At 50.5% G+C, this 11,647-nt stretch overlaps 1 protein-coding gene across 1 annotated transcript in view; it reads right to left on the bottom strand.

Moving 5' to 3' along the window:
- Positions 1–6,739: 6,739 nt before the first annotated feature.
- LOC117887081 overlaps positions 6,740–11,647 on the bottom strand; it is a 10,887-nt gene continuing 5,979 nt past the window's right edge. The window contains exons 2-3 of the mRNA XM_034789323.1: positions 9,575–10,014; positions 6,740–9,196 (exon numbers count right to left, since the gene is read on the bottom strand). Coding sequence (XP_034645214.1) covers positions 9,077–9,196; positions 9,575–10,014 — 560 coding nt within the window. The 3' untranslated portion in view covers positions 6,740–9,076. The remainder of the gene's footprint in view (positions 9,197–9,574; positions 10,015–11,647) is intronic.

The following is an 11,647-nucleotide window of genomic DNA, read 5'->3' as shown; positions in this document are numbered from 1 at the left end:
GTGTTCACAAAACCCCATGGATATTGGCAATTCCTCCAGAGAACCCCCCAGAACATCACAGCACCTGCAAATGCAGCACTCAGGGTACCCAACAACCACGCTTCTGCCCCAACACCGCAGGGACAGTCCCAGAATCAACGTGCCCTGTCCACCCTCCCATGGGGACATCTCAGTGATCACAGAAACACAAACCCCTACATGTCAATCAAATCACACTCCCGAGAAACCAGGGCTCTCCTCAGTGCTCCAGGCTGAAGGCAGGGACTGATTCTTTCAGCCTCCAGGTCTGAGGCACTTTATGTGCACAGTGCCCCCTCGGCTGTCCTCCCTGAGACGGAGGAGCTGATGCCAGCCTGGGACTTGCGGTGGGAGTCCTGGGGGCTCAGGTGGGTTGACTGACACTCACCGCTGCTGTGGTGCTGGGACCTGTGTGGCCATTCATAACAACGCTGTTGGAGAGCATCGTATCTCGGTGCTGCTGCCAGGCAGGATGGAAACAGAGCAGAATCAGAATCCACCTGCACTGTGAAAACCCCAGAGTTCACTGCGAAGAGGGGCTCAGGCCATCCCGCCCGGTCCTGGAGCCCTGGTGCTGTGTACCCCGTCCCAGCTCTGGGAGCCTCAGCGGGGTATTCCTGGGACAGCCACACAGCTCCAGGGTAGGATTTGGGGGAAGTCCTTTCACTAGGGAAGTGCTTGCTAGCACCCCCAGCCTGTTCCGCCACCTGGAAAGGTCCCTTAGACTTTCCTCATCCGCCATCCCTAGTCGACCCCCCAGTGGAGCAGGGTGCTCTTTCGATGCTCCTGTACCCAGCACAGTTTCTCTCCTGATCTTACCCCAAGCTCCTCTCCCAGGGCAGTGGGGGCTGGAGCTCACAAACGCTGGCTTCAGTTGCACACCCCTTTCCGGGATTCTCCAGGTGTGACTGTCCTGACGTGCACAACCCAGCCCAGGACCGCTCTCCTCCCACAGGAGAACATGGTCTCTTTTCAGTTGCCAGCCACATATGTCAGGTCCTTCACACAACCTAGAGCTCTACTTCCCACCTTCGCACTGCCCCTCTGGGCCTTGCCAGCCATAGATGCAGGAGGGGCTGCCCAGGGACACTGGGAAAACTTGACATTTAGCTGCAGCGGAAACTCAGAATTCTGGCTCCAAATGCAGATCCCTCTCCCCAGAAAAAATACCCGGCCTTCCATCAGAGGGGAAGATGATGGCTAACCCCACGGTGCCTACGGGGAACCAGCTCCATGCTAGGAGCCTTGGCATGGTTCATCGCTGTGAGAACTCTCTGCCCAAGGGGCCCTGGTAGAGGCAGGGGAAACAACCAGGCTTAGAAATACTACCGACTGCGTACAGCCCAGAATCTCTCCCCGCCAGGTTCTGGGTGAGATGTCCCCATGCTGCTGACGCTCTCTTGCCTTCACCTTCCCCTGGCAGCCAGTCCCTCGCTCTCAGCTCCCAGAGCAAACGTCATTAACTCTGCGATAATCGGTGAAACGAATGTGCAGCTAAAAAATACAAAAAGCCTCAAAAGTACCTGGCTGCCGCGAAGAAACCAAGGAACCAGCTGAATTGCCTTCGGCTGCCGAATCACAGAATGAGCCTGAGCCGCAGACTTTACCGTATTTAACTGAAGAGCCCCATTTCCGGGTGAGCAATGCAGAGAACCGGCACGTACCAGGGCTCAGGCCTGATTTAGTAACGCTATCCATTGCTAGAACCAACCTGCCTGAGAAACAAGAGAGCTGAGAGGAGGTGGGAGATCAGAAAGAATATTAAAATAATGATGAACAAGGCAGTCCAGCAACCTGTAATCCATGGACAACAGATGGGTGATAAACCACAACCGTGTCCAAGAAAGGGCCTGCCAGGCTAATGGTCTGTCCAGCTTGGTAGCCTGCTCCTGCCAGTGGCCTGGCACCAGAACGCAGTGGGCTCGCTATGCACATCTGCAGGAAGGAGTGACCCCTCCTGAGCCCTGCAGTGAGGCAGACTCCATGGGGTTTGATAATCCCTCTCTGAGCATACAGAACTAGAGATGTTTGGGTCATCAGTATGTCCAGTCTCATTTTTTAGCCCAGTGACCCTGTGGGATGGTGAATCTCCCAGGCAGTCCCATGCAGCAGGAAGCAGCAGTCCCTTGCACTTTTCTAAAGGCCCGTACGTTATGGAACCAGCCCTTGTTCTGGTGCACAACAGGGGGAGTGGCCAGTCTTCACTGCATGCCTTAGAATATTAAGCCAGCACAAAGACCACCTGGAGGCTGTTTTCTCCTTCTGGGCTCTTACTGCAACCTGTGGTCATGTGTAAGCCCTGCCCCAGACCTCCAAGCATCTTTGCTGCCCTTCTCCAGAGCTTTCCTACCATTGCCGGTTTGTTCTACAGCTCCAGAAGAGGGCAGGGTATCCTTGTCTGGTAGAGCAGCTCCTCCGCCCTCTGCTTCTGTTTGTCCAACCATAATTCGTGGAATTAGTGTCCCGCTGTGAGAGGCCCCATACACAGGCAGCGTAAGCCCAGGTGGGTTGAGGGAGGCAATCTAGGCTCCAATGGCTAAGCACTCCTCATCATGCGTACTATACCAGTCCCACAGCCAGTCCTCCACAGATAACGCCTGTCCCCAGGCACCCCAGAACTAGTCAGTTCAGCCCCCTAAAATAAAGTGCTCATAGTGTGTTCCTTTGAGATGCAGAGGGCGCGCGGGGGGCAGCCTCTGCATCTGCCCCTGGAATGAGCCACTTTCCCCAATTCCCACTGACTGTGAGGCAGTAATTGCACTTGGTTGAATACGGCGCCTTTCACCACTTCCTGTTCTGGGGAGAAGGTGGAGGCACATCTGAGGGGCGGGCTCATCGCCTGTAAATGCAGAAGAAGAAAGGGCCCAAAGGCTAAAGTGCAGCTCCGTATCCTCCCTTTCGTTTCTCTGTAGAACGAAACTGAGCCATTGCCGGAAAGCCAAGTGCCACGTCCCGGCCCCAGAGAACAGTCATTCATCACCGTGCCCTTGAGCAGGTTGCTATGTCTACAGGGCTTGGGCGCTATGTGGTTACAAACAAATAGAAGAGCCCCACCCTGAAGAGCTCACAGTCGGAGTTCGACACAGTACAAAGGACGGGAGATAAGCAGGGTAGTTGCATGAATGGGGGAGGTCGCTCCAGAACTGCTTATATTTGTTGTAGGGGAGAGACCAGGAGAGGGTGACTGATGGCCAAAGGTACTGGAAGAAGCCGATTTCTAGAAGGGGCGTGAAGTGACTCAACCCCTTGGAGCAGGGAGGCCGCTCCAGCGCAGGTGGTGGGCTACAAAAGGGCTTGGTGAGAAGGGGGGAGTTGGCCATGCACAGAGCAGAGCGAGAATTGAGCACACACACGGGCAGAGCTGAGGTGAAGGAGTTTGAGCCCACTATGGAAGGAGACCAGTAAACTGACAGCTAATATCCCATGAAGAGCATGGGCATGAAGTGCTTTCACAGAGCCGTAACTAGCTATTTTTGCGCCCGAGGCAAGAATATAAAATTGCGCCCTCCCCCCTCCATATAATTTCATAGTAGTTACTTTGTTTACTTTGTAAAAAAAAAAAAACGTAAATAACAAGAATAATGATAAATAGAACATTTATTTATTTTAATCATAAGATCCGCATACAAAATCAACTAATACATATAAGGTGCTTATCATAGTGCATCATGAACTGTGGGGGTCGGGGCTCGCAGCCTGGGGTCAGGGTCAGGGGTCGGGGCTCGCAGCCCGGGGTCGGGGTCAGGGCTCAACACAGCCCGGGTCGGGGCTCACTGCCCGGTGCAGGGGTCGGGGCTCGCAACTTGCAGCCGCGCGCCGGGTTTGGGGCTCACTACCCCGCACATAACCGGGTCGCGACACCCAGTTTGAGAACCAATGCTTTATAATTACTGTAGGGTGTATTCTATTTATTTTCCATTTACATTGTACATTTGTCATGATGCAATGTGCATATTATGTGATAATTTTTCATAAAATAATAAGAATTAAAAAACGTAATTTGTCTTTTTCTGCACCCCTCAGCTTCGCGCACCCGAGGCAAGTGCCTCACTCGCTCGCCCTTGTCACGGCCCTGCGCTTTCATTGGCTTAGGTGCTGGCTGCAGCCCCTGCTGGGTGGCTTTTCTGTCCGTCCTAATTACAGCCTATTGCAATGCCCAGGCTAGAGGCGACCAAGGCAGGATCTCCGCAGCTAAGGAGGCATCCAGAGGGTGCAGGCTATTGTCCAGCTGAAGACAGAAAGAGCCTGTCTGGCCCTAGGGGCTCTCTGTGAGTTGAGGGGCAGAGAGAAATCTAGTAGGAGCCCAAGTCTGTGCAACACCCTGACAAATGGCAGCCAGTGCTCCGGCGCTAGAACATCTCCATCCTGCCTGGAGTGAACCGGGGCCAGCTGCTTTTCATCCAGTCCAGGCTAGACTCAGACCCTGGGCCTGAGGAGGCAGAGTTGGCAGCGCAGGCTGTATTGCCACAGGGTCACCCTAGGAGCCCCACACCTGAGCTGAGACCAGACCCTGTGGGATTCCCAGGCCAGAGCTCTGTCATTACAACCCTCTCTTGAGGGGTGACCAAAGGCACTGTAAGGATCAGGCCTTCGTCTGCGGCCAGATTAAAACAGCAGCCGAGCAGCGGCCATGAGCTGAGAAGCAGGAAGTCACATCCTCACATTCCATCTACATGACATTAAACCGATGTCAGATCGGGCTGTGAAGGGGGAGACCCAGTCGAATGGCCCCACTATCACCAGACACAGAAACAGAGCTTAAGAGGGTTAAAGAAAACTTACTTTGACAGCATCCTGTCTGGCAAGAAATCACTTATCAATAGTTGTGGTTATGAAATCCTCATTTCTTCATTGTTTTGTCATTACGGTCCCACTTCTCTCTTGTTTATCTGTCTGGTTTCTATCTGGTTCTTTGATTGTTTCTGTCTGTTACATAAATTAATTTTGCTAGGTGTAAATTAATTAAGGTGCTGGGGTAGGATTGATTAGAGAATTTTGTTGCACTATGTTAGGATTGGTTAGTAAAATTTTAGTATCATGATTGGTTACAGTACAGCTAAGCAGGACTTAAATGTCACTATATAAACTGGGGTCCAAAAGGAAGTTCTTGGTAACCAACTCCAAGACACAGCCCAGGATCAGAGCTGCCAGACCTCAACTCTCGGCCAATGACGCCGTGCAGAAACTAGAGGCCCCCAGATGGACCTGATCCTGACTGGCCAGCAGGGAAAAGTTCATGTGTCTTATTGGGAGTGGTCAGCAATGTATGTGTAGCATGTGCAGTCTGGTTTTGGTGATTGTTAGTAGAGGCTATGTAGTATATTACTGTGTAAGGCACTTTCACTGGTAAAAGGTCCTGCACACCTACAGAAGTAGTATACATCCAAAGCCCTACTTACTGGGAAAGGGGGTGGGTACTTACACTGACCAGGTTAGTTACACCCCAAGCCCTATGAATTGGGTAATGGTAGGTGCTTTTCGCCTGGAGCCCTATGAATTGGGAAAAGGTGGGGTGCCCTAGTGTGTGCAGGTAACAGCATCTTAAAAGGACCTGACCCACCCCTGCCAAGCCTCACAAGTGAATTATCGGTGCCTCAATCAACAGCACTGAAACTGCCGCTACAGTAGTTCTAACAGCATCATCATGGAGCACTGACCTCCGTGCGGAACTGTAAGATCATCCACCGCTGCCACCAGTTGCATCTCTAGGGCTGAGGCCAGCTTGCAAGGGATCCAGGATGAATCAGATGGTGCAGCCACTTTCCCAGCACGAGGAATGCAGTAAACAAATGCTCCAGAGAGCGCATCAGCTTCCTGTTTACATCAGTGCAATCACAGGTGTTGGAGCTGATCCATACACCCTGCACAGCAGAGCCAGGCTTCCCACCTTTCAGGACACCCATGTATCGGGCAGGGCAGGGGGTGGAGGTTTCCAGGGAACACCGCTCAATTGACGTTGGCATGGATTCGGTTAGTGGCTCAGAGGACAATGTGACAGGGAAATTTCATAAAATCTTGCTCTGGTGAAATATATTTTTCTTCACTTGAACTAATTTCAATCCAAAGGGAGGCTTGGCCTTGTGGTGAGAGGAATGAGCCATCTTACCCTGGAGGGGGCCAGGCAGCGTGCCTGTTTGCTCCCAGACCCAGAGTGGGGGCTGCAGAGAGACTGGAGCAGCTGCTCTTTGGAGGCTTTTGAAAAACTAAGGGGGAGGGAGCGAGCCTCCAGTAGCTTTCACAGGCAGCCTGTGTAACAATGCTACCAGGCATGTGGGCAGGGTGAGCCACCAGCTTCCCCACACGGTCGGTGCCGCAGCCATCTAGTCCCTTGGCTTTCTGAGATTGCAGCAGCATGCCGCATGCTCACTTCCTAGTCAGGGCCGGACTAACCTTTTGTGGGCCCTTCTGGGGAATGAGGGTAAAAGACAGGAGTTGTCTTTAACACAGCTCACAGATTTGAAGTTGCAGAAGGAGGTGGCTGTCACTAGCGCAAAAAGATGCTGGTTTATTTTGTACTGTTTCTTTTATAATTTGTTACGTACACTTGTGTGTGAAGCCACCTAACAAAAGCCAAAGCAGCCGTGTCCTGCTGCCACTAAAGGGACCTCCCCACTCGTTCACCCGGCATGGTTCTCATAGGAACGACCAGGGCTTGAATTACAGTTTTGTATGAAAATTGGGGCAGATTTAAAACTGTTTAAAACAATTAAAAAATAAAACATAAGAAAAACTTGAAGACATTTTATTTACAGCGGCATTAGTCACACTAGCACTGCTCGTCCTTCCCTCCAAGCAGAGCGACACAGAAACTAGGCATTAGTTTATCAAGTTCTCACAGTGTCTTTATTCACTGCACCTGCTGCATCATCCCCCATTTCAGAGCTGGGCCCACCTGCTGCAGGAAGCCTAAGGCCAGAGATCCCACATACAGCGAACGCATCACCTGGTAGCTGGGGAGGGACATGGGTTTGCCGGCGCCATACAATGGCAGGCACCTCAGTGGCAGACCTGTACCTACAGAGTGTGCACGCAAGTGGGGGGAGAGATGTAGTGAATGTTACTAATGGGTGGAATCAGGGGCACAACACATGTACTGATGGAAACCAGGGGAACCTCTATTACCTGAGAACTTCCACCTCTGAAACAAGGACTTGTCCCGATTCGTACTAAACACACAGGACAGTCGCCTGCTTATCCAACTCCAGTTACTTGCATTGACTTAGTGTCCCCATGTCAGCTGGGAAAACAAGGTTTCAGTAAATGTGGAAATCCAGTGAAAAAAGCACGTGATATAAATAAGCAGCTCCAAGTATTAAGCAAGGCAAAGCATCATGAAACCCTGTCCATTCCCACCCCACCTCCCACCCCCCGGCAGATAGGGATGGAACCCGACAGCCCTGAGGCAGGAAAAGACGCTCAGTGGGAAACAACACTACAAAGTCCTCGCTCAGCTGCTGGAAGAGGCAGCCCTGTACCGCTGGCAATAAAGGCCTAGCAAAAAGTCTGGCCACCACAGACCAAGTGATGAGAGCAGAAGCCAAACAGCCGAAGAGATTTCAGAGTTCTCCGTGACTCGAGAATATGCTTCTAGTGGTTTGTGTGGCAAGTCCCGCCAGGCGTTAGGGCTGGAGAAATACAGCTACTCAGCTATCCCATGCGGGGTAAGAGAAACAGACACGCCATACCATTTGCTCAAGTCCATCCCCAGGCATCTTCCTGCAGGTTCTTCAGCGACTGATTCTTCTCAGGACTCTGGTTCCCAGCCATCGACTCCACTTCTCAAAGCAAAATTGAGAGTTACAGTGACAGAGCAGATCTCAGCAGAAGAGTCTCACTAGCTAAACAAGCTACTTTCGTTCCATTTGCCTGCACTGCGTTTCTCAGCAGAATGGGGCATGTCACACCCTTAGTGCCTGTGTCAGAAGCAAGCTCCCAGACCCCTCCCCCCTCCATTTATAAGTTTCTCTTCAGAGTCCACTTCTGCTGTGCTGCCTATAGCAGATCTTGTTGATTTGTACAGAGAATTATTTTGTCCATTCCCCCCCCCCCGTAACTTGCCTGATAGTCCTTCGACTGTGGGCTTGGGACGGAAAAGTCCCTTCTCGTACTGCTGAAAGGCACCTCACAGTTTAAGGGTGCTATTGGAAACAAATACAAAGAATGGTGATAATTTACGAGTCTGTGACGTGGCATCACAGAGAACATGGGGAACACCTGGAGCAGTGGGGATTTTTATCTCTACCTTCTAGGACCATCTTTGGAACCTTCAACCTCTGCTGGTTCAGAATATTTACCACTTGTCAAGCGGGAGCAGCATCTCAGAATGCAAGTCGAGAGAATTCAGCTCAAGTGACCTGTACTGACTGTGGAGTTTACAGACCCCTTAGTCCCCATCCCCGCATAGAGAGAGTGAGTAGGGAGATGAGCTCTCGCAGCTTAGGCCAAGGGGTAGATCTGGCAGTCAATCAGGCCCCGGGGTTCACAACAATAATCAGAACAAAAGGTTGACAGCAATACAGAGGTCCCCCACGGTGTCAATACAAGTCCAGATCGTGTTAGGGGGTCTGCTGGCACAGGGTGGTATGCCTATCCTCATCGCAATAAAGTGCACAGCTCTAGAGTCCATGAGTATACAATACTCCACACATTTCTTCGTTTGCAGTACACAAACATCGCACACCAGCTGAGCTCGGCCACTTTCCACTGTGGCACGCTAGTAAATCTCGAATGGCAATGGTGCTCAGAAAAGGAAGTTTTCTAAGCCAATGATGACTCTGAAACAAGGGGACTGGAGGGAGACAGACAAGAAGTGGAGGCTCAGGGCTGATGATGGAAAAGTTAAGTCCTGCAAATCACAGCCAGCCAAACCATGGCAGACCCAGGAAAACCAGCAACGTTGTTTCTGTGATAAGACATAAATTTGCCATGAGCAGGAGACCCAAGATATTCTCCCTGCAAAAACCGTTCCCTCAGGTTCTCTCCTCTCTCTGCTGCTGCTGGGCCGTATCTCAGGTGGGCTCCACACCTCACCCAAGAATGGTCTACAAGACTAGAAATATCACAGATTACTAAGGAAATCCAGGTGCTTCCCAAACGCCTCTTCTTTACTCTTGATGAAGTCTCTGGTGCTCTGCCTGATTTGCTTGATCTCTGGGTCCTTCACCCACTCCTCTTCACTCTGCGAGAACAACAAGAACAGCTGTTAGAGAGCTGAACGGAGAGGATTTCAACATCTCTTCTCTTAGGGATTCCTGCGCTGGGGGCATCCCCTCCCAGTCCTCCAGAATCCCCTGTAGAAGTGTTCTTAGCCCTTTTTGGTTACAAACAGTAACTAAGTAAGGGTCACAAGCCCTCAGGAAGCAGGTGAGCAGGGCTTGCTGTCCCCAGTCAACAGGTAAGCACCTGAACCAGAAAGGTTGGGTGACTCGTGCAAGGCCAGAGCAGGAGCCAGCGTGAAACGTTTCTGGCTCCCACTCCTGTGCTCCAATCACATCTCTCCCTCAAAGGCACCTAGAGCTGCCAGCATCTCCCAGAGACAGCTATGCTGACGACTTACATTAGGCTCCAGGTCCTTTGCACATGCATAGACTTCCTGTCCGAAGAGCCATAGCCCGTCTCTTAAAAACTCCTGTAAGGTCTTGCCAACTCTGTGCAACAACTCCTCTTCGTATGCATAAACGCTGCCGTTGTCTGCAACAAGGATAACCAGCTGTTGTCCAGTGGCCAGACATGGCACATCATCCACGATGCCAAGAACCTCCATCTTCACAGGCTTCGGCAGGTAAAGCACTTCCCAGTCTTCCAGCATGTCCGACTGCCCTGCATAGAACGTCTCGTCCAGGTCACAAACGCGCAGCTGAAAGCCTTGCTGCTTCTCAAATGGAATGATTCTGCCCTTGTTTTCTTTCACAAACCTCGAGACCAGGTCCAGGCGTTGAGCTATAAGAGAATAAGAAATTAGCACCCAGAAGTGCCCATCCCCCCCACCACTCCCCACTCAGCCTCATCTTCATGATGTGGATCCCTCGAATACGACATGGACTTTGTAATCTGCTACAAATTTGTTATATTGGCTTGGGTGTATTTCCGACAACGCGAGGAGAAAGCGCTAAGTCCGAGTGGGTGGTATAAGCGTGGCAAGGGAATAAGGATGAGGGAGAACTCTGGAAATGAATAATTATGGATCTACTACCACAGACATCCTTACGTTTGGGCTTCCTAACGAAAATGTAATCTTGTTTTGGGGGAGCTTGACTCCAGTGGAACACCTGCCACCTTCATTCCTTTTTAAACACGTCTTTTTGTTGCAGTTTACTAGTGTTTTGAATGAGCACCAAAGTGACAATCGGGCTGGAAGATAAGGTCCAGGGAAGGGGAGCTTTGCTGAGACGTATGGAGTTCACCGAATGCAGGGCTCTCATCCAGCAGACTTTTGCAAGTCCACAGGAAACGTGTGCATGTGTTGGTGTGTTCTTATACCTGGGCGGATATAGGGTAGCGGATGGTAGAGGGGAAAGGGAGATGAATAGTCTTTCCCAGGCTCCCTCAATGCCCTTATAGCTTTCCCACAGTACCCTGCTTCTCACCCGTGTCATTCTCCTGCCCACTCCCCTCCTCCTCCAACCTCCCCTAACTACCCCCACCCTTCCAATGCAGGGCAGCACAGCTCCATGCCCCCCAGCCACCTGCCCCCACGCATGTCCCTCCCCGGTCACAGCCTCCTCCAGGAGTCGATAAAAATCAGGGATTCTCTTTAAAAAAATTCATCAGCTAAATCAGATTTTTTTAATTTAAATTAAATACAGGCTGTGACGTTGTACTCTATATGATTTTATGAAAATATGCTAATGAGTTTAAATATAATGTAACTGGAATATCCTTCATGCAAAAGGTCTCTTGTAAAGTATCATTACAAAGCTTATAATCTACTGAGTGTGATCATCATATTTGTATAAATGTATCACTCTTGTATCTGAAACTAGAAATATGAAGTATTATTCTCAGGGCCTATTGTAATTTATGCAAAGTGTGGGCCATGAATGGTGGTTTGGAATCTTGACTCCCATTAATCAGGACAATTGTCTGCAGATGGCTGTTTTACTTGTAAGTCTCCCTGTGTGCCGGCAAGTGGGTAATGAAGTCTTACAGTGACATGTGATCATGTCACCTGAACTGGAATCCATCTTTAGCCTGGTGCTTTTCCATTGCGAAGGAGGGGGTGGGAACCCACAGAGGGACAAAGAGTTCCCACCTTATGCAAAAAGATATATAAATGGGTGGAACAGAACAAAGTGGGGAGCCATCATGAGAAATCCCCTAGCTACCAGCTGAGCTGGAACAAAGGCTGTACCAGGGGAAAGGATTGTGCCCAGACTAGAAAGGCATCCAGTCTGTGAAAGAAACTTATTGAAACACTCTCAGGGTGAGATTTTATCTGTACTCAGTTGTATTACTGTATTAGGCTTAGATTTGTGTGTTTTATTTTCATTCACTTGGTAATTCACTTTGTTCTGTCTGCTACTACTTGGAACCACTTTAATCCTACTTTCTGTATTTAATAAAATCACTTTTTACTTGTTAATTAACTCAGAGTATGTATTAATACCGGGGGGGGGGGGGGGGGGGGGAA

Source organism: Trachemys scripta, chromosome 14 (assembly GCF_013100865.1).
Source record: "Trachemys scripta elegans isolate TJP31775 chromosome 14, CAS_Tse_1.0, whole genome shotgun sequence".
In the NCBI taxonomy this organism is placed as follows: domain Eukaryota; kingdom Metazoa; phylum Chordata; order Testudines; family Emydidae; genus Trachemys; species Trachemys scripta.
This window is presented reverse-complemented; position numbering and strand designations above follow the sequence as displayed.